This window comes from Vombatus ursinus, unplaced genomic scaffold, assembly GCF_900497805.2.
Source record: "Vombatus ursinus unplaced genomic scaffold, bare-nosed wombat genome assembly UNPS02015035.1, whole genome shotgun sequence".
In the NCBI taxonomy this organism is placed as follows: domain Eukaryota; kingdom Metazoa; phylum Chordata; class Mammalia; order Diprotodontia; family Vombatidae; genus Vombatus; species Vombatus ursinus.
In genome coordinates, this window is record NW_020954813.1 from 104,757 (window position 1) to 130,817 (window position 26,061).

Here is a 26,061-nt window from a genome sequence, read left to right on the forward strand (position 1 = left end):
CAGCTTTTCTGGCTTTCCTTGGGATTCAGCTCACATCCTGCCTTCTTCAGGAGGCCTCTTTGCTACCTTTTTCTTGCTATCTTCCCTCTAAGATGACTTTCCATTTACACCGTATATCTCATGTATGCATAAAGTTCTTTACACGTTGTCTCCTCCGTTAGAATGTGAGCTCCTTAAAGATAAGGACCCTATTTTTGTCAGTCAAAAAGCATGCGTTAAGGGCTTGCTATGTGCCAGACATTGTGCTGGGAATACAAAGAAAAAGCCGTTCCTGCCCTCAATTTGCTTACATTTTAATGGGGAAGACAAATCAATAAAGGAAGCTGAAAAGCCATTACTTGTCTGACGTATTAATATGATAATGATGTTCAGTCAAGTCTGACTTCTGCTGATCCCATTTGGGGTTTTCTTGGCAAAGATATTGGAGTGGTTTGCCATCTCCTTCTCCAGCTCATTTTACAGGTGAAGAAACTGAGGCAAGCAGGGTTAAGTGACTTACCCGGACTCACACAGCCAGGAAGTGTCTGAGGCCAGATTTGAACTCAGGAAGATGAGTTTTCCTGACTCCAGTGCTAGTGCTCTATCCACTGAGCCACCTAGCTGCCCCTTGGGCTGTGTCTTAAACGAAGAAAGGGACTTTAAGAAAATGAGGTAAGGAAGAAATGCATTCCAGGCAGGGGGGCAACTTTGTCAGACTCAGCTGATGTATAGATTAGTTCCACAAAAAGATTTTTTCCCATTTTCATTCGTTGTTACAAAGGACGACTCTCAAGGTGGGGGTCGATGTAGGTGGAAAGATACATTCAGAAATGAAGTCGACATAAAAACAAAAGATATGAATAAAAAGTGAATAAACTGAGATGACGTAGTCTGCTGTAAAACATAATTTGTAAGAGCCTACTTGATTCCTTTTTAAGCTTTTATTGATTATATTCTTGATGTCTGTGTAGATTATCATCATAAAGATTTTTTATCAGTGAGAAACTAACCACGGTGCTCAATAGTTATTGACATCTTCTTGGTTTCCCTTCTCTTTGGGCAATAAGATACATGATTTTTTTTTCCCCCAAGAGTTTAGTACCGATCCCTCAGCATCCTCAAAATTGTGTCATCTACAAAACAAACTTCTGCTGTAGATTCTTGGTCTAGTTCAGCTGTTCTTTTGTTTTGGGCTTTTTTTACTGCCATTTTTTATTTTCTCATTTGGCATAGAAGGCAGTGATGTTAGAATTTGAATGTCATTGATGGGGAAGACATTGTTATAGAAATTCCTATGGATTTCTTATTTTTCTTCTGTTCATTATCTTTCTAGTTTTGCAAAGTCTTTAAGATGATCTGGTTTCCTTGGGTCTCTTCTGTGTTTTCTGCAAGATAGTTTTTCACTCCAATGCTTCTCAGGATTCTGGGAGATGATTATTGTTTACAATCTCATACCAAGACACCACAAAGGGGCTTAACCAAAAAGTTTGTATTCTAAGTCAGTGACCAAGAATTCCTGAGTTTCAATATGTATTAAAGGCATGTGGTTTTATGCCATATGTTTCTACCTGGCCTGGAAATCAAACTCTTTCTGGTTGAGGTGCTTCCTAGGTCTTTTGGACATTTTGTTATGGTGATCAATTTACATTGGTTAAACTTCCTTAGTAATGGAGACATCACATGTCCATGTCTGTCTTTACTCCATCTCCCATTCTGGGGATCAACAGCTTGTTGAAACAAGTCAGGTCTGAGTTATCTCAATTGGGCCCCTTTTATTGTTACTTTTAATTTCATATGAATTTGGATCCTTTAAGAACTTCGTGTTCCAGTTGCATGAGGAGAGCTGATTCAGAAGTGGCTCCCACATTGGTAGCCAGTCATTTTCTTTCTATTAAAATATAATCACATTCATTGTTGGCGATATCACGTGGAGTATCCTTCCTGACTTTTCTTGATGTAGAGACATGAGAGTTCAATATACTCTGGAAGACTTTGAATTTTCCCATTTCTTACTCCTGATCTTTGTTTCTCTCTCTCTCTCTCTCTCTCTCTCTCTCTCTCTCTCTCACTCTCCCTTTTTCTCTCTCTTACTCTCTGTCTCTGTCTCCCTCTAAAACAAAGCTTAGGTTAGGGGTGGGGAACCTCAGCCTCCAGGCCACATGTGGCCTTACACCTGGTTTAGGTGTAAAAAATGTATTTTTAAAAACTATACATATATATGTAGAGAGATCAATATATGCATAGATTTATTTGTATATATCTCTAAGTTACCAAGTATTACTATATATGTTGATTTAATATAGAGGGTCTTATCGAGGTCTTCACAGAATTTTTCTTCCTCTCATTCTCTGAAAGATATTGATGCAAAAGTGGCCATGATTTTCATGGTGAATTTTTTTGAAACGGCGTAATATAAGCATTATATTTCAAGATGACCAAGTTTCCCATGAATTATTAAGGCAGCTAGGTGGCTCAGTGAGCCTGGAGTCAGGAACACTTACTAGCTGTGTAACCCTGGGCAAGTCATCCTGAGTGCCAAAAAAAAAAAAGACACAGCTCAAGCACCATCTTCATCTGATTCCACAACTGCTAGTGCCCTCCTCAAACTGTATTTAACTACTTTGTGTATATATTCATTTATTCAGTGTGTGTGTGTGTGTGTGTGTGTGTGTGTGTGTGTGTATACACATACATAAGAGTGCCGAGTCTGGCATAAGGAAGACTCATTTTCCTGAATTCAAATCCGGGCTCAGACTCTTACTAGCTGTGAGACCCTGGGCAAGTCACTTAACCCTGTTTGCCTCAGTTTCCTCACCTGTAAAATAAGTTGGGGAAGGAAATGACAAATCACTTCAGTATCTTCGCCAAGAAAACCCCAAATGGAGTCATAGAGTCCAACAGGCCTAAAACCACTGAACAACAACAACAACAAAAATTGAGTAGAATTCCTTGATTTTTCAGTGATTCCAATGATTCCTTATGCAAGCTGTTCCATTGATCTTTTCTATTTTTCAACCAGTACCAAAATAATTTTTTGTGTGCTCTTCTGGTTTGTTTGTTTTGGAGTCACCCTGGGTTAAGTGACTTGCCACACCCCTTTGGGTGGAGATATCTGGTACCTCCTACTTCCTTTGTCCTACTGTTATAAATATGCAAACTTCTGTAATGTAAAAATTTTTATGAACTTTCTTTCCTTTGTACCCTGGCACAAACTTTTATCTTATGGCTTCCAAGGTGCTCACAGACAGACTGCAGAAGCCAGTATGAAAATCTATCCGTCTTCTATTTAAGCCAGACATTGAAGAGTTTTGCAAAAATATGCTGAACTGCCACTTGTCTCTCTAATTTTGTTTTGGAAAATAGTTTATTTTTTCATAAAATTATGTTTTTACAGGAAACCTTTTCCAACCTGTTTTAATTCCAGTGTCTTCTCTCTGTTAATCTTCTTTTTTTTATTTATCTTGTATATGGTTTGCTTTTTAGATTAACTGTTGGCATGTTGTTTTCCTATTAGATTGTAAGCTCCTTGAAGGCAAGGACTGTCTTTTGCCTCGTTTTGTATCCCCAGTGTTTAGCACAGTGCCTACTACATACTTGGTGTTTATTAAACGTTTATGGATTATATAATGGTATTACACATCACAATATTATATTTGTCGTTGTTCAGATGTGTCCAACTCTCTCCATGTGACGTCATGAGGTTTTGTCAATGAGGTCTCCTTGCCAAAGATATTGGAATGGGTTGCCATTTCCTTTTCCAGGGTGTCCCCTTTACACAAATGAGGAAGTGAGGAAAATAAGGTTTAAGTGACTTGGCCAGGATCACATAGGTGGTAGGTGTGTGAGGAGGAATTTGAACTCACATCTTCCTGACTCTAGGCCTGGTGCTCTATCCACTTCACCACCTAACTACACACACACACACACACACAATGTTATTTATAAATATGTGATTAATATATAATTATATAAGTGTTGATTGATTGATGCTATCATGTAATAGGTTTGTTTTTATTTTAATAATAAATTTATAAACATTTAAAAATCTTTATCCCTTTAAATGTCTAAAGTGGTAAATATCGATAGAAATAAGCCACATAAACAAACGTTTTGGGGGAATCCTCGATAATAAACTGGTCTTGGGACCGAAAAGGCTGCACTTACGGTGTCTCATTTCAGGTGTGCCTGTGAGGTGCAGCCCCGGTTTACGTAACATACTTCTAGGAACCACAGCAAAAGCTTTCTCTCCCGTCTTTTCCTGCTTTTTCATTCGTTACGAGGATTACTCAGGTTGAGTCAGCTGACTCCCGGGGGAGGCTGAGTTAATTACACCAGAGGCGCGCAGGCGGAAGAAAAGGCGAAGCACGTGCACCCTGGAGCTTCTTGGCTCCTCTCCCGTCCCGTACTCCGCGCCCCCTACTGCGGCTGCGCGCTGTCCGTCTATAAAGGCGGCCGCCGCCTGCGGCTTCCCGGAGTTGTGCTTGCTTCATCTCCGCCGCTGTTGCTGTTTTCCGCTCTGCCCGGAGTCACCGAAACCGAAACCGCAGCCGCGGCCGCCGTCAAGATGGCGTCCACCAGCCGGTTAGTAAGTCCTACCGAGACCTGCCGGGAGCGAATCCTCGGTGGGGCAGCTTCCGGGGGGCGCCGTGGCGGCATCGCGGGGGAAACGAGGCCGAGGAGGCGGGGCCGGACGAAGGCGCCTGCGGGGGGCCGCGGGGGCTTCTGTTCGCCCGCCCCGGGGCTTTCCTCCGGCGCTTCCTCTTTCTCTCGCTCGGGCCGCCGGGGCGGCTCCGCCTTCGGCCTCTGAAAACAAATCTTTCTGCCAAAAACCGTCGGGGCGATTTTGGGAAGTCTCTCGGTGAAGGTGGGGGAGCGCAGCCCTCGCTCCCCGACGTCACGTAGACCTTCCTCCGGGGCGGCTGCCCTTTGCACCCGGGTACAGGCCTCCCAGGCGGGAGCAGACCCCGGCCGACCCTCCCTCCCCGGGAGGCTGCTCTTAGGGCCTTTTACCCGAAGTCGACACTGAGTCATGAGGCTGTTGACTTTCCCACGCGGAGACACTGACACCTGACTCGTTGCTTTGCTCCCGCCGTGGTGACACCCAGCCCATGGCCCCCGTGCACGGTGGGGTCTGTCCGGCCGGCACCTGCAGTCTCCTCTGCCTTTCATAGCATCTCCAAGGTGGCCTCTCATTCTGAGCATTCCCAATAAAACTGCCTCCGGAAGCTCTTGGGCCCTTCCCGAGCGCTGGCCTGGATAAACGATTGGAGAACCATAATCTGGCTGCCTGATTGCTGGCCTGGATGGCATAGCTTGGGTGGCCCCGACACCCTTGTTTACAGTCTGCTGAGGATGCTTTGGGTGACCACTACTTTCATCATCGAAGTGGGTGTGGCTGTCAGGTGAGGGTGTGGGGAGAAACACTTGACAGTCCAACCTGCCTAATGCGTTTAGCGCCTTCTCAATTGGAGAGTTTCAGTTGTTCACATGGTCACTCAGCACTTAATTAAAAAGAAAACTCTCTTGACCATAGATATTTAAATACATTTCATAATCATCCGTGATATTTAAGGCAGAATTTTGTTGAAAAATGTATTGGAATATACTAGGGAAAGAGCGTGTTAAATCACTATTCAGGACTGTGTTTACAGTTTGTGGACTAAGGACTTTTTCTTTTCTTCCCACTAATCGATATCTCCTGAATTAGTACCTTCATCAAAGAAAGGAGCTACAAGGAAAGATTGGGAAACCCTAATCTGTAAATGTTACTTCTTTAAGCTGTTGAGTTTTTGAAAGAGCTATGGTTCCCCTCAAAAAAAGAAAAAAAAGTTATGTGTAGAAGCCTGTGCTGTGCAGTTTTAAAGAGTTTAGATAAGACATAGGCCCTGTCTTCGTGGAGTTGGATACAGCCTGGAACCCAAAACAAAGTTTGTAATTAGCTTTAGCTTTAGAGGGGCCATTTGCTTCCTCTTTCCCTTTACCATAGAATTCTGTATCTTGGATTCTCCTTCTCCCTTTGTCTTCTCCCCTCTCCAATATTTTTTGATGGTGGTGTAATTTTTTTTTTTTTATGTTTTCATGTTCGTTTTAGGTACTTATAGGTCAGGGAGATTTTCATGTTTTATCGGTGGTGAGGGAAGAGAATGGAGTAGAAAACTTAATAGTATAACTCAAGGAAACTTAGGTTTTGCAGGAATAATTGGAATCATCTTTTTATGTTATCATATTGATGCAAAATTGCATTGTAATATAGTGCAGGGAGCAATGATGTAGGAGTCAGGAGATCTTAGTCAAGTTCCTAAGCCTCACCAGACCTCAGTTTCCTTGTCTGTAAGTGAAGATGTCTGACTCAATGATTTCTAGTGCGCCTTCCAGTGAAAAGTCTATGAAACTTTGAAAATTTAACCACTCCTCTGTTAAGCTTTAACCTGAGTTGATATGTCCATTCTTTGAGAATAAAAATCCTGAAACCAGGCCTATAATGATCAAGCTACTTGATGCTGTAGCCTGTGAAAGTCTTTAGTTACCTCAAGTAACTTTTGCTTTGAGGAACCAAGATACTTAGCATTAGCTCTAAGAATTGGATTATGGGAGTTTTTTATTCAATGGGATACTGATTGTTGAGAAAACATTTTTTATACCTTTCGTAAAGTGGATTTATGAATGGAATAGAAGTGATAAGTGAGACAGTATTAGTTGGATCTTAAGAGGGTGCGGAAGGCAGCTTTTAAAACATGATGAACGCTTATACCTTTCTGATTTAACTGATTCATGTCTGTCTTTAACAAATCTTAAGGCTAAAAGGTTCAGCTTTAACCAGCAACTAGTATGTACACAAATATTTGATTACACATAAGCAACATTACTAGAGTAAGTAACAAGTACCAAAATTAAGAGTTGAGCTTTTCTTTTTTGACAACAAGGGAATCAGTTTGCAGAAAGTGAAACCAGATCACTTGGAAAACCCACATACTGGATAATTAGCCCCTGAATTAATTCAGTTCAGTTGCCTAAATATAACTTTATGTTAACATGCAATTTCTTTTTGTAGTTATGGTTAATAATCATCACAACCTTCAGGAACTTCTGTTTATGTAAAGCAGTATTTGTACTCTAGACCAGTGGTCTCCAAACTTTTTTGATCACTCCTATTAACAAAAAAAGTTTTGGACACGTACCCTCGATATTTTTTTATTTATGTATAGATTATATATACTACTGTGTAAGTGTGCTATGTACCTTATAAATCACACAAAATACAAATTATAATGAAATAAATATTTTACATTTTAATGATATAAAACCATTTCTATTACTAATCAGTATTTTTTTAATGAAAACAATGTAAATTTCAGTCCATGTCCTAACAATGAATTTAATGTTTTAGCAGGAGTAATTTTTTCCATTGATATTTACTAGTGCAAAAACTAGTAAAAGGTATGATTTTAGCTCAACGGGATGTTATTTACATTTATTCTTGTGTTTTTTGATTAGTGGATGGTATCACATCAAAACTTCCTCTTTGTTCATGTTCATATATTTTAGTTGGATTTTTGTATGAGTATGAGGAGCAGGAAAAAGACCTGTTTCTCTGAACTGTAGAGTGTAGGGAGGGAAGTAAATGGTAATAAGACTGGAAAGATGAGTTGGTACAGGATTGTGAAGGACCTTAACTGTCAAAGAGATTGGCTTGTATTTGGTCTTGCAGTGAATAAATTAATAGAGGAAGGAAAGAAGGAATTAAGCAGTTATAAGTCTGCTATGTACCAGGCACTGTACTGAGGGCTTTATAAGTATTATCTCATTTGATTCTCACAGTTCTATGAGGTAGGTGCTGTTATTTACAACACCTTTTTACAGATGAGACTCCAGGCCCAGCTCTATTGCATCATCTAGCTGCTAGAGTCTAGGGAGGGGGAGGGAGCCCCCAAAGTGTTGACATGGTCAGATCAGCATTTCAGGAAAATTACTTTGGCAGATGTGTGGAAGATGAATTAGAGTGGGGACTTGAGGCCGGGAGGTCAATTAGTAAGAGTGCTTAATTGGGGTCTGGGGTGGGGAGGACTAAGTATACTGGTGGGAGAAAGGGGAAGGAGGGAATGAATTGGAAGGGTGGTGGGGGGATGATGTACTAAGGTAGGTGTGTGATTGGCTATCAGGGAGGATGGGAATTTGACACCTCACCACCATACCATTAGTTATGCACTTTATGGGTCTGTTCTGATCATATGCACTTTAGGGTCTGTTCTGACTTCTATGGCCCCTACTTGGGAGACCACTGGTCTAGACCAGGCATGTCAGATTAAATAGAAATAGGGGCCACTAAACCAAACATAAGCATCCTTGCTGACTGTGTATCTGTAATGTAGTCTTTGTTTTATTGTATTTTTATATTTCTCAGTTACATTTTGATCTAGTTGGGTACACTGTGCCTTTGAGACTTCTGGTCTAGGCAATTTGTCTACATTTTAAAAATAAATAATCTTCTTTTTTGATGTATCTTTTAAAAAGATCCAGAGATCTTAAGTGTTAACAGACCAAGATGGCTCTAGTAGAAAATAAGCTCTGTTTTCTACTTTTAAGTACAAAAGAAGATAAAGAAATGTAATGTGATTAGTGTTTTTGTTACTAATAAGTTAGAAGGTACATGTAAGTTATAAAGTAAGCTGTGTCTGTGATAGTAGAAGAGTATTCAAAAGCCTCCCATTTGAATACTTTATCCTTTTTTGCAAAACAAATGTTATTGGTTGGTTGAAGATCAATATAAAACTTTTTTTCTTTTTAATTTAGATTGGATGTACTTCCAAGAGTTACATGTCCAAACCATCCAGATGCTATTTTGGTGGAAGACTACAGAGCTGGGGACATGATCTGTCCTGAATGTGGCCTGGTTGTTGGTGAGTGTTGTTTCCTGAGGTTCTTATTAAGAGAGTGTAAAAATAATTATTCCTCTGATGTACAGCAGGGGTGTCAAAGAGAGGCCCAGATCAGATTAAAATGTAATTGGGAAATGTTGAACAAACTAAATAAAAATATAGTGCAATGTGTAATGTTCATCGGTAGTTTTCTAAGTCAGTGCAGCCTTTCTATCTAAGCTTGGCACCACTGAGATAAATGAGATAAAGAATGAACATTTTCTTGGTGTCAGCATTTCATTTTGTCCAGCAAGGATACTTGAAGCAGGGTGGTGCAAATGTATTGTCTCTTATCAGTCATATGGAGAACAATGTAACTGACTTGGCCTTGGAATTCACACTAAAAGCTAGAAGTGAAGACACTTTGTAACCAATCTCAGGTTCTGTAGAGTTTCCTGGAATGAAAGTAATGGGGGAAAAAAACCGTTGTGTTAGGGATGTGAAATGGAGGGACTGGAGCTCCATCTCATCGGGACCCTGGGAGTCACATGTGGAGTAAGATCAGTGCTTCATGGAGGGACTTAACATGTTATGAATTTGTCTTATTGTGCTTCATAATGGCTGTGCTTTGACATTAGCTACTTTTTGTGGCAACCACGAGTTTCTTGGTGTAGACAAAGATCAAGCTGTGAGCTGGACCATCGAGTTGCTTCTCTCACATTCTAAAGTTCTAGCCTGTTTTTCTTGCATTTTCCATTCTATATCAACTCAAAAGGAAAGTTGGTTTTGCTATTTCCATTTAATTTTCAATTCTGACCTTTATTTAGGTTAAAAGAGTTAAAAAAAAAACTCCTTATCATTTGATTTGACGGTCTGTGCTATTGTCCCATGTCCATTTCTTTCCCCCTTGTCATCTGAACTATTGAGAAAGCCATCTGCACTCACTACCTCCACTTCCTCTACTCTCACAATTCTAAATCCTCTGCAATCTGGCTTCCTGTCTCTGTCCTTATCCTTCTTGAGATCTCTGTAACCTTTTGGTCTTCTCCTTGATACCTTCTTCTCTTTAGGTTTTTGTGACACTAGTCTTTTCTGGTTCCCTTGGTCAGGTATGCTCCTTCTCAGTGATTCTTCATTATCCATGTAGTTTTTCCTCACCCTGAGTGTCCCCTGAGACTCTCTTTTCATTCTGTGCTGTCTTACTTGATAAGGTGCCAGGGGCTCAGTTTTCATCTCTATGGAATTGATTCCCAGATCTATAAATCCAGCCCTCGTCCCTCTCCTCACATCTTGGACATCTTGGATTTCCTCAGATTCTCAAATTCCCTACATCTAAAGCAGAACTCATTATCTCCTGTCCTCGAACTCTCCCCTGCTTCCACTGTCCTATTAGTGTCAAGGGCAGTTAGTCACCCATGCTCTCTGTCATTCTCTGCTCCTTTATACTCACCTCATATATCTAATCTAATGTGAAATCTTTTGTTTTTTATCTTCACAACTTCTCGTGTACATCCACATAGCCACATCACTTCTTGCCTGGACTATTGCAATTAATAGTCTTCCAGTTGTCCTCAAGTCTTTCTTTACTCAGTAAACTCCAGTGATCTCTCCTCCTCTCACCTCCAAGATCAAATATGACGTCCTCTGTTTGGCTCATGAAACCCTTCATTCGCCTCCTACCTTGTGATTCTCAAGAGGACAGAAGACTCTGTCAGCCCACTCATTGCATTGTCACCGGCCATTGCCCGTGCCTAGAATTCCCTTCCTGGCTCACCTCCACTTCCAGGCTTCCCTGGCTTCAAGACTCAAGTCTCTTCCGCAGAAGACCTTCCTCACCCCTTCTTTCCCTTTCCCCCTCAAGTCTCTTCTGTTTACACTACATGTACATTACATGTATATGTATATTCACATACACGTTTGTGTGTATATAGAGAGCATTGTGTTGCGTGGTGAAGATACAAAGAAAGGCAAACCTAGCCGCAGTCCTCCAGGAGCTGACTTGTTGTGGGGGAGATCATATGCAAATAACCATAGATAAGTATCTTACAAGATATGATATAGATAAAAGATATATCTTTATCATATGTAAGATGCACAGAACTTTATATATACATATATCTTACAAGATATGTGCCTGTCTATTAAGTACGTGTTATCTCCCCCATAGCGTGTCGGCTCCCTGGGGCTGGAGCCCTGTTTGCCTTTCTTTGGATTCCCAGCACTTAGGACAGTGCTTAATCAGTGCTTGCTGACTGACTTTTATAATCCCCTAACCACCTATGCTTCTTTGAATACACATTTTTAAGACCTAACACTTGCAAAATACAATAAGGGCTCTTTCGATATTCCACTTGAGGGTTGGTTTGTTTGTCTTTTTCCAATTCATAGTTGTCTTTATATGATGCTTGTCATAATGAAAGTATAAAATGTAACTTTAATTTTAAAGTGTGTTATAGAATTATCTAGCAGTTGTTGAATTAGGTAGCTGTCACACTGCAAAATTCCTGTTCTTTAACTAGACAAGGATGGACAGAAAACCTGTGGATATGTTTGAATAGTACCTCGCTAGGGAAATCCTAAGAATCCCTGGAGAGCCTCTTAACATTCAGAGTCTAAAATTTAGACTTTTCTTGGAGTCTAATATAAATTTTGTTTTTAGGTAAATTTCTCTTAGATATTTCTTTCAAGAAGCAACAAAACAAATCTAAGTAGTGTCTTTGTCAATAAAAAAAGGTCTCACTAACACCTGCTTGTCAAATTTGGCTTCTGGTTAATTGGTGCCAGCCATGTGCTGTCTGTAACCAGCTTAATCCATGTTCTAACTATTACACTAAGGAAGTGAGGAAGAACTCAAGCTGGGCAAATACTCTGTAATACACCAAGGAGGTAACATTTACAATTCTTTACGTTTAAATTGTTGACGTTTATTCTGATGTCTGGATTCAGCCTCTCTGAACAGCTTCAAGAAAAATTACTCAGTGGGCTGATCTTGCTTACCATTTTTAAAAATTGCTTGCACACTTAGAATATTTTGATTTTAAATTGTGAATGTGAGTGCTAAATCAATTCTGATAATGTGGTTTGGACATTTTTGGGGTATTGAAACATTTTGAATTATTGCAGATCACTATTATAGGAGTTTAGTAGTGTGCTTGTTTATGTGAATAATCATGCCCTAAATCATCAATTCAAATTGTTTGGTATTAATATGCAGTTTTTGTTGAAATCATTATCTGAAATTCGGAGTTAAGTTCAGCACCTGAAGTTTGATTGTAAGATTGTCTCCAGCTCTCCTGTGTTTCAGTCCTAAAATCATGCGCTGTCTCACGTCTAGAGCCATGATATCCTGGCAACTCCTAGGACTTGAAGTGTGAGGGTGAATCAGGTTTTCTAGACCTGCCTTTGTTCCTTGAGTATATTTGTCATCAAATAAGCCAATATGAATCACCCTAAGACAACTCACCGAACCCTTCATGTGGGATTTACAGAATTCTAGCCTAAGTCTATGTTAGTGCAAAATAGTATGAGGACCCTCACGGGGTATGTAAAGATCTTATGTTCGGTGCTGTGCCATTCCCCTGTGGGTAAAAGTAAAAGGCTTCTAGTCCAAACTTGTGAACTGATACCCCGGTACCTTCTCTTCCCTGTACCCCAGATAGGGGGCCATGAGCAAGTCACTGAACCTCTCCATCATGGGATATTGTGAGGCCCAAAATGAGATCATATGTGTAAAGCTCTTTGTGAATCTTAAAGTACTCGCCATTGTTATTTCCTCTATATTCCAATAGAGAATTTATCCCTTATCTTGGTACTTGCTGGTTTGGTGGAAATCTGCTAGGCCAAGACACTCAAGGTTCCCATCAGCATAGGAGAAAATACACACTGGCTGGCCTACTAAGGTAGTTTGTGTGTTTTGTAATAAGGACCCCATTTTCTCCCCTCCCTCCGGTTACCTTGAATAACCTCCAGGGTGAGAACAATACCAATGAACTAAATTTTCAAAACTGGTCAGGATGAACTGCTGATATAAATCTACTTAGTACTTGAACTATAGTTATCCCTTCCACATCATTGGGGTTAGGGGCACAGCGCCCCCTCTATCTGGAAAATCCAAGTAAAATTTATTGGTCCTCCCTTTGTACCAAAGAAGTAGTCTTCTGGCTTTGCGGGTTTCCTTCTCTTTTTTCTTGATATTGCACAATTCTGTACATATATTTTATGCATTTCTTAGTTTCTAAACTTTCTGTGTCATCTGCTGGCCTTCACATGTCGTCTGTGGCTTCTGTAAAACACTCCAAAAATTATCATTTAATTTCTTATGCTGACCCACAATATCAAAACTGGGATAGGGAAAGTCACAAATTATTAAATATTATTATTATTAAATATTCACAACCATAATGTTACTAGCTTAAACCAAGGGATTGAGAATTTGTACATACAGCTTCTTTATGACTCAGTTTTCTGCCCATCTTGTTTATTGCAAATTCTCCTATTTCCTTTGACCACTATTACATTTCAGATATCCCAAACTCAGTAAAACTGCTCTTGTAAGCTTGCTGTTTTGTATCAGAATTTTTCTCCTTAAATTAATATGATTTGTGATCTAAGATGAGAGGATCTTATTTCAAAGATCAGTTGTGGAGGTAATCTGAATGCCTCCTCTCTGAGAAGAACTGCTATTTACTATCGATGTATTTTGTACGTAGTTTTTTTCATGTTATCTTCCTTATTAGAATGTCCGCTCCATGAGGGCAGGGACCAGGTATTTTTGTTGCCTGTCTTTGTATGCCTAGCACTGAACACAGTGCCTGACACACAACAAATGCTTGTGGAGGAGTGGAAGCTGACAGCAAGGGACTTGTGCTTCCAGTGTCCAGTTACTAGCTGCAGGTAATGCAGGGTGGGGGAGGAGGCACATTTCCTGTTTCCATATATCGAGCTTTGGCCTCTTTCATTTGTCATTTTCTTTGAATATTCTTACATAATTTGCATTAGTCCTTTTTAGTGTGTGAATTGCTTCTTCCTAACTCCTCGCCAGACTCTTTTGTTTCAACTCTGTTACTTGGCTTAATTTGGGGTTTGTAAAATTCAGGATTTCCCTGTATCAGGTTCTTTTGGATTTGGTAGGTGTGCACTCATTCTTCCCAGTACTTCTTAGCAACTGAACGGTTTCTTAACATGGGATAGTCAGACATTCTTCATATTTTTCTAGTAGACCAGTAAAAACTATCTTAACTTAAATTGTCTTCCCAATTTCTGTCCTCTAGTTCTTTTGCTTTGGTTTGTAAAGAGCTAAAATAATTCTCTAGCTTTGGCATTTTAATGTTTTAAAATTTTGCTGTACTTTTCTTCAACAGTGGCGTTTTTTTCATGTTCTGAATCATTCTGCTTTATTGAGATTTTTTTTCTATATTTATCTTCCTGAATTCTTCAGCTGACTTCATTTCTGTTTTATATGCACAGATCTTGATTTTATTTAATTCTAGAGGTCCTTGCCCTTGCCCTCTTGCAGTATAGCTTTCTAACTGGTCTTCACAATTTAGTCTCTTTCCCTTTTCTGACAGTGGTGTTTGGGATGAAGTAGACTAATTTTCCTAAAGTGTAGGAACACCTGTTTGTTTTTCATATTTAAATTTTCTTGGTCTCTGGATTTTTTGGTGTATGTGACCATTCAGTTCAACATATATTCATCATATTTGTTGCTGTGTGCTGGGCATTGGGGGATATAATGATAGATATAATACAGTCGATGCCTTAGAGATGTTTGGAAAATCTAATAGGGAAGAAAGGCATGTATACAAATAACTGATATTATAAAGAATATTTTTGGTTGAATGTAAGCTCCTTGAGAACATAGATTATTTAATTTTTGTCCATGTGTCTCCAGAGCTGAGCACGGTACCCTGACCGTAGTGTCTGCTTGATGTTTGTTGAACTGAGTTAAAGGAGAGGGCCACCTGTGTACAGAAATACTTAAAGAAACTCTTTTAATGGTGGCAAAGAATTGGAAACTGAGTGGATCAATGGGGGAATGACTGAACAAGTTATGGTACATAAATGGGACGGTATTGTGCTGTGAGAAATGATGAGTGCTGAAGGGGATGGCTTCAGAAAAACCCCAGGAAGGCTTGTATGAACTGATGCAGTGAAGTGAGCAGAACCAGGAGAACGTTTTATATGGTAACAACAGCATTGTAAAGATAATCAAATTTGAAAGACTTAACTCTGATCAATGTAATGACCAACCACAGTTCCAAAGGATGCATGATGAAACATGCTACCTACCCCCAGAAAGAGAGCTGATGGACTCAGTGCAGATTGAGAAATATTTTCTTTCTCTCCTCTTCTTTTTTTTGTGGGGGAGGGTGGGGGAAGAGCAGAGTGGAACATGGCTAATGCAGAATTTCATTTTACTTGACTATACATATTTGTAACAGATTTTGTTTTTATTGCCTTCTCAATGGGTAGGGGAGTGAATTCTAAACTTAAAATACAATGAATTGAATTTTAAATAACATTAAAGTGTGTGTGTGCGTGTGTGTGTATGTGTATGAATGAAAACTGAAAACAGGTCCAGGAAAAATGCTGTGAGAAATTTGGACATCCCTGTGGGGTGCCTGGGAAGGCTTGAAGGGAGGAGGTGCCATGCTTTCATTTCCTCTCCTCCCTCTGCAGTCTGGTTTCCAACTTCATCTTTCAACTGAAGCTGCTTTCCGTAGTAACCAGTAGTCTCTTAATTGCCAAATCTCATGTCCCTTTCTCATTCCTCATCTTTCTTGACCTTTCTGCTGATCATCATTTCCTGGATAGTCTCTCCTCTTCCACATTCAGTGTCCTTCAGTTTTATTAACAGAGTGTCTGTCCTTCAAGCCTTTGTCCTAGCCCCTCTTCTCTTTTCGTGCTGCGCTATTTGATTTGGTGATTGCATAGCTCCGTTAACCATATGCAGATGATTCATAGATCTCAATATCCAGCCCTGGTCTCTCTTCTGAACTAAGAGTCCCACGTCACCACGTGTCTTTTAGAGATCTTGAAGTTGGTGTTCTGTAGGCATCTTGAACACAATCCCTACTTCTTCCCAGCTTCCCTGTTAAACCTCTATCCTCCCAGTTACCCAGGCTTACGACTTCATTGTCACCCTCCACTCTTTGCTGTTACCCCACATGTCCAGTCTGTTGCTAAATGGTGTCCTTTTGACCTTCCCAGTGGTTCTTCTCTATGCCTTTCCTCCTCTTTCCACTCACACAGCCCATCACCCTAGCTCAGACCAGCATCACTTCTACCCTGGACTACTGCACCAGCCTCTAATTTTTCTTCTTGCTTCAGATCTCTTCCCACTCCAGTCCAACTCTGCTCAGTTGCCAGAATGATAATTCTAAACCACAAGTGTGACCATCAGTCCCCTACTCGTTGAGTGTCATTGGCTCCCTATTACCTTAAAGATCAAGTATAAAGCCCGTCTTGTTCTGTTTTATTTCCCTTCATGCACTCTGTTATCCAGCTACACTGAAGTAGGTCTTATTACCTTAAACACAGAGTTTCATGTGCCTTTGTGTGGGCTCGCCCCTCATGCCTGAAATGCTCTGCCCACCTCATGTCTCTCTCCTAGTTTCCCTGACTTCTCAGTGAAAATCCTTGCTTATACGGCCTTTCCCAGATGACTTCCTTCTTCTATCTCCCTGCCCTCCCACCATTACCTTGCATCCACTCTGGAAATATATGGTATAAACTCACTTATTAACATGATGATGACTCCCCCGTAGTGGATTCTCCCTGAGCACAGTGACCGTGTTTTTGCCTTTCTTTGTATTCTTAGCACTTGACTGACTGACTTGAAACAGTAGAAAACAGAGGTTGGGGAGGGGGTGAGGAACATGAAGGAATGAGCAAAGGCATGGACATAAGTGAGGACAGATGAAGAGCTCTAAGCCAGGCAGAACAGACAAAATTCAATAACTGGTTGAATGTGGGGGAGGGAGGATGAAAGAGAAGAAAGTCAAGTGTAGCTTTTAATTTCCTTGGTGAGTTCAAATAAAGGTGGCTTAGAGCAGTTCTTAACCTTTTGTGTGTGTCCTGGACTCCCATCGGCATTCTGGTGAAGCCAATAGACCCTGTCTCAATGTTTTTAAATACATAAAATATATAGGATTACAAAGGAAACCAATTACATTGAAATAGAGATGTAATTTTTTTTTCCTATCCAGATTTACAGAGCCTCCTGAAATCTATCCAGGGACCCTTGGTTAAAATCCAAACCAAAAAAAAGGTATAGTGCCAGGTGAACTATGATTTCCCCTGTTGTGATCCATTTACCTTAGGATGATGCATGAAGTAAATCTCTGCCCCTCAAAGACTCAGACCTGCCAGGAATGAAAGGTCTCAGATTTAGTTTAAAGATCATAAGGTCCTTGAAATAAGGACTCTTTTACTTCGGCATGTAGCCAGGCACTTAATAGATTAATACCCAGGAGTTGGAATCTGTCTCTATTGCTTCCTCTCCTCCCTAAAAAGGAAAGAAAGAGCATAGCTTGTATCCGGAAGTGTGAAGTACTTGCCCAAGATGACTACCTTGAATAGTAATCCAGGTTTCTGCACAAGCAGTCTTAATGTACTTTCCATCAAACCAAGTAGTATAAACAGTACATGTTTGAATTTTCTTTAACATGAAAATGTGTATCCCACTGCCCCCAGATCTTTCTGTCTTCAGCAAAGTAGGTTGGTGCACTTACGTGCTAACTCCTGGGGGCAAAAGAATGGGGTGAGTGGGGGAAGTGGTGGGGTGCATTTTAAAGCAGGACCTGCAGGCAAATTTTACCTTTGCTGTATATCTGTGTGTCCTTTGGTAAATCGCTTAGCCTTTGTAACCTTAGCCTTAGTTTACTTATTTGTAAAATGAAGGATTTGAATGAGATGGTCTTTAAGGTCTCTTCAAACTCTTTGAATCTGTGGTGCTTCATTTCGGTAGTAGCACGGGAGGGTTGTAAACAGACTCAAAGAGCTGCTTCTTCAGCTGGATTCAGTGTTGCCAGTGTTTGAGGTGTCAAATGGACATGGGGGAAATAACTCTGATATCCAGTTAAAATTCTTAATCTTTAAATCTTTTGTGATTCCTCAATAACATTGAAAATTCTTACATTGGTCCACAAAACTCCTCTACCCTTTCCTGGCCCCAGTCTTTACAACCTTATCTTTATTTCTTTCTTCCGGTATCCCACACACCAGTCTTGGCACTTGCTTGCCTCTAGTCAGACATACCATGTTCTTGGTCTTACTTATTTTGTTTCCCCAGCCTGAAATGCTTCCCCCGAAGTCGTCTTTATATTGAAAGGCCATGTTCAAGCATTATATCCTTTCTCCTCTGACTTCTCCCTTGCTGGACAGGATTTCTCCTCTGGACTATCATGATATTTTGTAATGATGGATTCTTTCGTGCCATTGATTCTGTCTTATCTTCTAGACTTTCATGAACTTTGTTCATCCTTTTTTCCTCCTTCATGTGCTCCTCCTGGCAGTTGAAAGCACCTGAAGGGCAGAAACTTTTTTTCATATTTGTGTATACCGTGGTGCCCAGCAACACAGTACCTTGAATATAATAGTTGCCCAACAGGTGGTGGTTGTTTATCCTTCGTTCTTGAAGAGGACCATGACATCAGGGAGGTGATGCTGTGACGTGCAAGTGAATTGGGTTTAAGTGAAGGAGGCTACTGCAGAGTCACCAGCCTCACTTTCTCCTCTGGAGCCATCTGTGTCCAGTGGCAAGATACGGATCAGGACGACTGGAGATGGCCCTGGATGTAGTGGGAGACCTTGGCGTTTTAAGCTAAGATCTCAGTTTGACTGAGGCAACACCCATTCAGTGATTAAGGCTAGGTAAGAAATGAGGTAGAGAGTGTTCTCCTTTACCTAGCCAAAAAAAGAAACAAAAACAACACACACACACAAACAATCTGAGAGGGGAAGACCCTTAGGGTTTCTGACCATAACAGAAATAATAGCTATTTACACTCACTCTCTGAGTGTGATTGGACCAATCAGGGCCCAAACAATGACCAAATGGGGCTTGGCCTAGGACTTATTGTTGACCAATCAATGAGAGCCACAGTGATTTGAGTTTAAGGCATAGTCCTTAAGAAAGAAATCTAGTGGTGACCCCAAGATATCTTGTGAGGTTTCAGCAATCAAAATTTACATTCCTTTGGGCAGAGCATCTGCAGGCAAGGGTATGATAACCCTATGTGGACAGAAGGAGGGAGGAAGGAAGGAAAGAAGGAGTTATGTTGTCCAGCTGGTCAGTTCCAACTGAGTCCCCAGTGGGGCAGCTCCTACTACTACTTACAGAGGTTGTTTGTCCTTCATTCTCGAAGAGGACCATGATACCAGGGAGGTGATGTCATGATATGCAAGTGAATTGAATTTAAGTGAGAGGGGGCTGTGCAAACTCACCAGCCTTACTAGGTGGGTGTTTTTCTTAAGGACAACAGTGTCTACAAAAATAGGACTTCAGAAGCATTGTGCTTATGAGGAGCAGAAGAAAGTGGCCTTGAGGAAGGCACATGTTTGGAATTCCACTTGATGTGGAAAGAAGGTTGCTCATGAAGCCAGTATGGAGACCCTTAAAATCTGGGCAGAAGAAATCATCGTATACTGGCCATTAAAGAAATCGATCATCATAGATTTTTGAGTTGGCTAAAATTTCACAACATCATGGCTCAAGGCAACTACACATATCACTGAACTGGAGTTCAGTCGAGAGTGCTGCCATTTATTGCCACATGACCTTGGGGAGGTCCCTTAATATCCATGGACTTCAGTTCCTTAGCTATAAAGTGACAGTTTGGGGTTAGGTGACTTGTGAGTTTCTTTCTTGCTCTAGGTCTATGATCCTGACTGGACTAGAGGGGAAGAGGCCACAAATAGGAAGATGAGCCAGGAGACTAGTCATTGGGCCATTTTGTACCTGTCTCATGCATTTATATATTAAAACTATTTGGACACAGGTCTTCGCTGTACTAGATTTTAAGCTCCTGGAGGGTGGAAGACAAAATGTCTTATGTCTTTTTTTCTGAGTCATACCTAGCACCATGCCATCCATGTATGTTGGAGTTTATTTAGTGGGTAAATGTCCAATGAGGTGAATGGCTTGGATGAATCAAATTTGATGACTTTTGTAAAGTGCTGTGCAAACCTCAAAGCTATGTTAAGTCAGCTACAGGCAGTGATTGTGGAACTAAAGAGTAATGCTGAACTCGAGGTGGGAAAGGCCAGAATTCAGGGACTAATTGGATGGAGAAGATGAAGGTGAAGGAAGATGATTGTGAAAGCCAAGGCAGAGGGACTTAGGTGGACAACCAGTCCAGCCCCAGGCTCAGTGTTGGAATCTTGTCACATCTCTGTCAAGTGGTCATTAAGCCTCTGCTCCAATACTTCCATCGATGGTCATTCACGATGTATCCAGGTAGCTTGGGCCATTGCTGGGCAGTTCTCACTGTTAGAAGGTTATTAAACAGAAATCTGCCCCCCTGAAATTGTGTCCAACCTTTTGGTACTAGTTCTACCCATGACAGCCCTGAGTATTTTTGAAGACTAGTGCTTCACCATCCCTGTCCCCATTTAGGAGATAGAACTTGCTGATTCAAGAATCATGGCTTTCCTACTTCCTCATCCTTGTTTAAATTTACTCATTCTTCTCTTTTGTGGATTGTGTTTGTTCTTTAACTTTGAGCAGAACAACCAAGTGAAGATATCGTGGGGACCTGTAGAAAATGAGTCCAGGTTCGCTCAAGGTACAATATTTTAGTCATTAGGAGAAAGATGCCTCATGGAAACCATGGGAGGATGAACACATGAGTGAGCAGAGTCATTCGGTCACCCCTTCCCGTCCCCCACAACCAGTGATCTTCATTTTGTACCATAACTGTTGGCATTAACTTCCTAGCTGGTCTGCATGCATCCAACTTCTCCCCTCACCAGTCTTCCAGACAGATGCCTAAAGTCTGACTTTGTCGGTGCCGGGATTTCTCTGACTCCCTTTGGTCTTTGGGATAAAATATAAAGTCATCTGTTTGGCCTTTTAAAGCCTTACCCAGGGCAGAGGAACTGTGGCCTTCTAAATCTTCAGTGCTGCCTTTTGACTGAATCCAAATTTTACAGAACAAATCCATTAAAAGTGTAAGGCTTACACAGTCTGGCTCCACCTTACTTTTCCAGGCTGATTATGCAGGCAAGAACTCTTTATTGCAGCCATATGGGCCAGGCTGACCACCCCCCCCCCCCCAACCTGGAAGACTCTTCTTAACTTCCCCTCATGTTTTTTTTTGTATCTTTGTTATATCTTGATTGTATTCTACACCTAGCCCCCTTTCCCTTTCTTTGCCCCTCTGTGCAAGTTCTTTGAAGTAAGGGACTATCTCATTGGGGTTTTGGAGATTTTTGTCTTCATGTCATCCCCAGTGCCTGGCATAAATAGGCTTTTAATTAGTTAGCAGATGGTGCACTGTTCTTGGAGTCAGGAAGACCTGAGTTCCAATCCAGCTTCAGAAACGTCCAAGTTGTATGACCCTGGGTAAGTCACTTCGCCTCTAGAGATCTGTTTCAGTTTCCTCACCTGTAAGAAGATAATAATACAACCTCCCAAAGTTGTTGGGAGGATCAAATGAGATGATATTTGTAAAATACTTAGCACAGTGCCTGATACAATGGTAGGCACTTAATAAATGTTTGTTCTCCTTCCCTAATTAATTCTTATTAAAATTGAGAGCCATGGAAAGAGCATTGATGAACATTTAAGAATTGAGGATTGGAAAAATTCATTCCCTCTTACCTCCCAAGAGGGAAAAGTCTATGGTATCTCCTTATTGTTTTAAGTATATAGTGAATGACAACATGCATAAACTTAGATGCTTAATAAATGGGAAGCCAACTTACTAAGGCTTAGCACAGTACCTCGTACATAGTAAATGCTTAATAAATGCTTTTTTCTTTCCTCCTACTTTATTTCAGTATAGTACAACAATACTAAATGCCTAAGTTCAGAGCACTGTTAGGCACATGAGGAGATTTTGGTATTCTCTTCAATGAAAATTTAGAATGTCATTTCCTAAATTTGTTCAGTTAAAACCACACTCAAATTTGCCAAAGCCAGCACAGGTTTAAACCACTTAAAAGCTTCAGTAAAAGATTCTCATAGTTTTCTTTTGCAACTCTCAACAATATATAAACTCCTTGTTGTCAGGGAACTTTTTCATTTCTGGCCTAAATTTCTTGTGTTCTAGACGAAGTCCTTTTTCTCATTCTGACCTCAATGGACATATTTTCTCAGTCTACAAATTAGCTTTTGAAGAACATTATTAAGTTTTCCCTGGCTTTCTTTAAATACTCCCTAAGAAAATCATCTGTTCCTTTACCCTTTTCTTATGGGTCACGTACTCTGAGCGTATTTGTGGCTTTCTTTGTTCACTTTTATTTGTATTCGAAAGTTGGCATCAATATTTGTTTTAAAAACTCCTCAGAATCCAGTGTACAGTGTCGGGTTGTTGTTTTTTTTAGATTGGACCTATTGAGGCTTTTTAATTGCATAGTTTGGTGCTTTTAAACGAAAATTGGCTGACTTAGTAGTTTAGGGGGAGTTGTATGTTTTTGTTTTTGTTTTTTTTTTTTAAATTTTTAAAGAGCTTGCTTATAAAGCAAGACTTTGCATTTCTAATCAAGTGACTACATAATCTTATTAGAATTGATATTTGGTTTTTGTTTAAAATGTTGAACATATTAAAAATTGATCACTAGATGGCAGCATATTCATACTTTAACTGGCATATTTTGTAATTTGTGTTCATAGATTTTTATAAACTTGTGATCAGATGACTTCTGAAATTGTAGCATTTTTTGTTTCCACTATTCATGTGTAGGCTCTTAGCTTTGCTTTCATTTATTTATTCTTCTTTTTCTGTATTTGCCTTGCTTCCCCTAAGGGATTGTATAAGTTCCCTGAGGGCAGACATAATCTTATGTTTTTTTTCCCTAAAGCAAATTAGCGTATAATATCCTACACATAGGGAAATATGCAATCATTTGTTGATTTAGATGTTCAGTAAATGTTGGAAATGAAAAAAGCAACATTTCTTTGCATTGGCTAATACTTTTTATTTGCTCTTTTATTACTACTGTTAGCTTTGAACAGTGCTTTAAGGTGATGAGAGGTCATACTTAGAGCACTTTGAGGTTTACAAAACACTTTTCTTCACAATGTCCCTATTATCTCCATTTTACAAATGAGAAAATTCCAACTCAGAGGTTTTGACTTGCCCAAGGTCACTGCTAGGAAATAGAGCAGGCCTTTAAACCAGATTTCTTTACTTCAAATTTAGTGCTTTTTCCTTCATACTGTTCATGCGACTTGTCCCCAGTAAAGGGTAGATTGCTGATCTGAAAGTCCATTCACAGACCCTTCTTTGGCATTGAATGCTTACTGATGCCTGAAACAAACTAAGGAGGTAATACTTAATACTGTGACCACAGACAAGTCTCTTTCCCATGTGTCCAGCTTTCTGTTTCCTCATCTGTAAAATGGACATAATGATACTTATGCTAATTGTCTCACCAGGCCATTGTGAGAAAAGCTCTTTGCAAACAAAGTGCTAAATAAAATAAGTTATTTGGGTTGTGACAGCCTGTAAGTTTGGTATTTGTCAGTATCTCTCCCAGTTTCTAAAAAAGAAAAAAATCCAAAGTTAATTTGGTTGTGATTAACCTATTGCCTTTCTTTATAGTAGTTAGAATTTTATACAACCCTGGGAAGCTCTGGGAATTTTCCTTATCTCCATGAAAAAGTCAAACTGGGTAGCTTCTGATTTTCTTCCCTGCTGTGAATCTGTATTGTTGGGAGTAAGTGAGATCACTGAATAGTAGGATTCTAGAGAAATGAGGGGCTACTGCAGGGGTGGGCCTTAAGGCCACAGGTTCCCCACCCCTGGTCTACTGTATGTTCTTTTGTAAAGGCTTTTAAACAGAATTTTAATATGCCTAAAAGGAACTTTAAAAGAAAGTTTTCAGTAAATTTCACATTTTCTTCCCAGCTTGTTAAAATAAAACTTAGTTGAAACCGAGAACTTTATGTTCTTTATATAAGTTTCTGTTTATTTAAAAAGTTAAGATTGAGGTGTCGTTATTTTATGTTAAGCATACTTTGTCACTTTTCATTCAGAATTTTTCTTTACTTCCTAATAACAAGAACTCATTTTATGTGGTTCTTTTCTTTCAGAAGATACCAAGAACATACATATGTGGTTTCTGTACCTCATAAGTGCCAATTAGATGACTTTGCTGAGGTCACAGACTTGTGTAAATATGTTCCTTATCTGGCTGGCACCAAATGATGGTCTGAATTACAAGTAGCTGGCTTGGTGTTGGTGTGATTTTAGCTACTTGTAGACCAGGAGTCAGTTGTCAGTGTGACCTGTGAACTAAATGGGGTCATGAAACAAAGTTCTGGACAGTAGAATCTTTTCTTATTTCCCTTTTCTGACAGGCTTGCTAACCTAGTAAATGAGATGAGGCATGCTGTAGATATAGTTCACCTAGATCTTAGCAAAACTTGGGATGAAGTATTTGATATTATCCTTGTGAAGGGAGTAGAGGCATACAGATTGGATCTGACTCGAGTCAAATCGATTCAGAAGTGCTTGGATGCTTGTGAACAGTTCATTGTCAACACAGGAGCACATGGGAGATCTGTGCTGTTGAATATTGCCGTCAATGACTTGGATAAATACGCTTATCAAATTTGGAGAAGACACAATGCTATGAGGGATAGCTAACTCTCTGGGTGATAGAATCAGTATCCAAAAGGATCTTGACAGATGAGTTCACTGGGTTAGGTGTAATACAGTCAGATTCAGTAGGGATAAATGTAAAAAGTGTTGCACTTGGGGACAAAAAAAAATCTTTGCAAGTACAATGTGGAGGAAGCATGGATAGACAGCAGTTTTGGAAAAAAAAGATAAGGGGGGCGGAGCCAAGATGGCAGAGTGAAAGCAGTGACTTGCTTGAGCTCTCCCCCAAACCCCACCAAATACCTGTAAAAAAAATGGCTCTAAACAAATTCTAAAGCAGCAGAACCCACAAAAAGACAGAGTGAAACAAATTTCCAGCTCAAGACAACCTGCATGGTTGTTCAGAAAGGTGTATTGCGCTGGGGTGGGAGAGGAGTGCAGTTTGGCATGGGTGCGCAGGCCGCACAGGTCACAGTGAACCTAGAGCAGGCCTCATAGGACCATCGTGGGCAGCTGTGGTGGTTTCCAGACTTCTCAACCCACAAACGCCAAAGACAACTTAGAAGGTCGGTGGGAAAAGTCTGTTTCTGCGGTGAGAGAAAGAAGCAAGGTGGTTTCAGCTCCAGTCCCCGGGGTGGTGGCTGCCTCTGGAGCTTCCGGCCCACAGACTGAGGGGAAATAGAGTGGCTGATCAGAGGGGGATTGCATGGATCTCTTTGCCAGTGCTGGTGCAGTATTCTCTTGCTTTGCAGGTGCTTGGATCTGGGTCACAGTTCTGGGTGGTGGTCCTGGGGCGAGGAGGAGCACTGGCATGGTGGAGCTCATAGTGGCTGTGGAGAGAGAATCCTCCTCACAGTTCCAGGACAGAAAGGAGTGCTTGTGGTCACTCATCCACCAGAGCACAGGCCAGGAAAGGAGTAAACATCTCACCCTTGATCATACCTTCTTGGAAGAACTGAAAATTTACAAGTCCCTAGAAGTATCTCTGAAAACAGCTGTACAAACCCCTGAAGCTTGGGACAGTACATTCTTCACATTGGAAGCAGACCTCTACCTTAATAAAGAGTTTATAACTCAAGTAATTGGCTGGGATCATGACCAAACCTTGCAAAAAGAGTCAGACTATAGAATCTTTTTTTGGTAACAAAGAAGATCAAAACATACAACCTGAAGAAGACAGCAAAGTCTCCAAAGTCATCCAAAGCCTCCACGAAAAATATGAATCAGTCCCAGGCCTTGGAAGAGCTCAAAAAGGATTTTGAGAAGCAAGTAAGAGAAGTAGAGGAAAAACTGGGAAGAGAAATGAGAGTAATGCAAGAAAATCATGAAAAACAAATCAACAGCTTGCTAAAGGAGATACTTGCCAAAAAAAATACTGAAGAAAATAACGCCTTAAAAAATAGCCTAACCCAAATGGCAAAAGAGGTCCAAAAGCCAATGAGCAGAAGAATGCTCTG

The 26,061-nt window shown here is 40.4% G+C and overlaps 1 protein-coding gene across 1 annotated transcript in view; it reads left to right on the forward strand.

The window, feature by feature from the left end:
* The first annotated feature begins 4,447 nt into the window (after window positions 1–4,447).
* The window catches only part of LOC114031060 (transcription initiation factor IIB), a 38,781-nt gene continuing 17,167 nt past the window's right edge, over window positions 4,448–26,061 (forward strand). Inside the window, exons 1-2 of the mRNA XM_027846081.1 lie at window positions 4,448–4,560; window positions 8,770–8,876. Coding sequence (XP_027701882.1) covers window positions 4,544–4,560; window positions 8,770–8,876 — 124 coding nt within the window. The 5' untranslated portion in view covers window positions 4,448–4,543. The remainder of the gene's footprint in view (window positions 4,561–8,769; window positions 8,877–26,061) is intronic.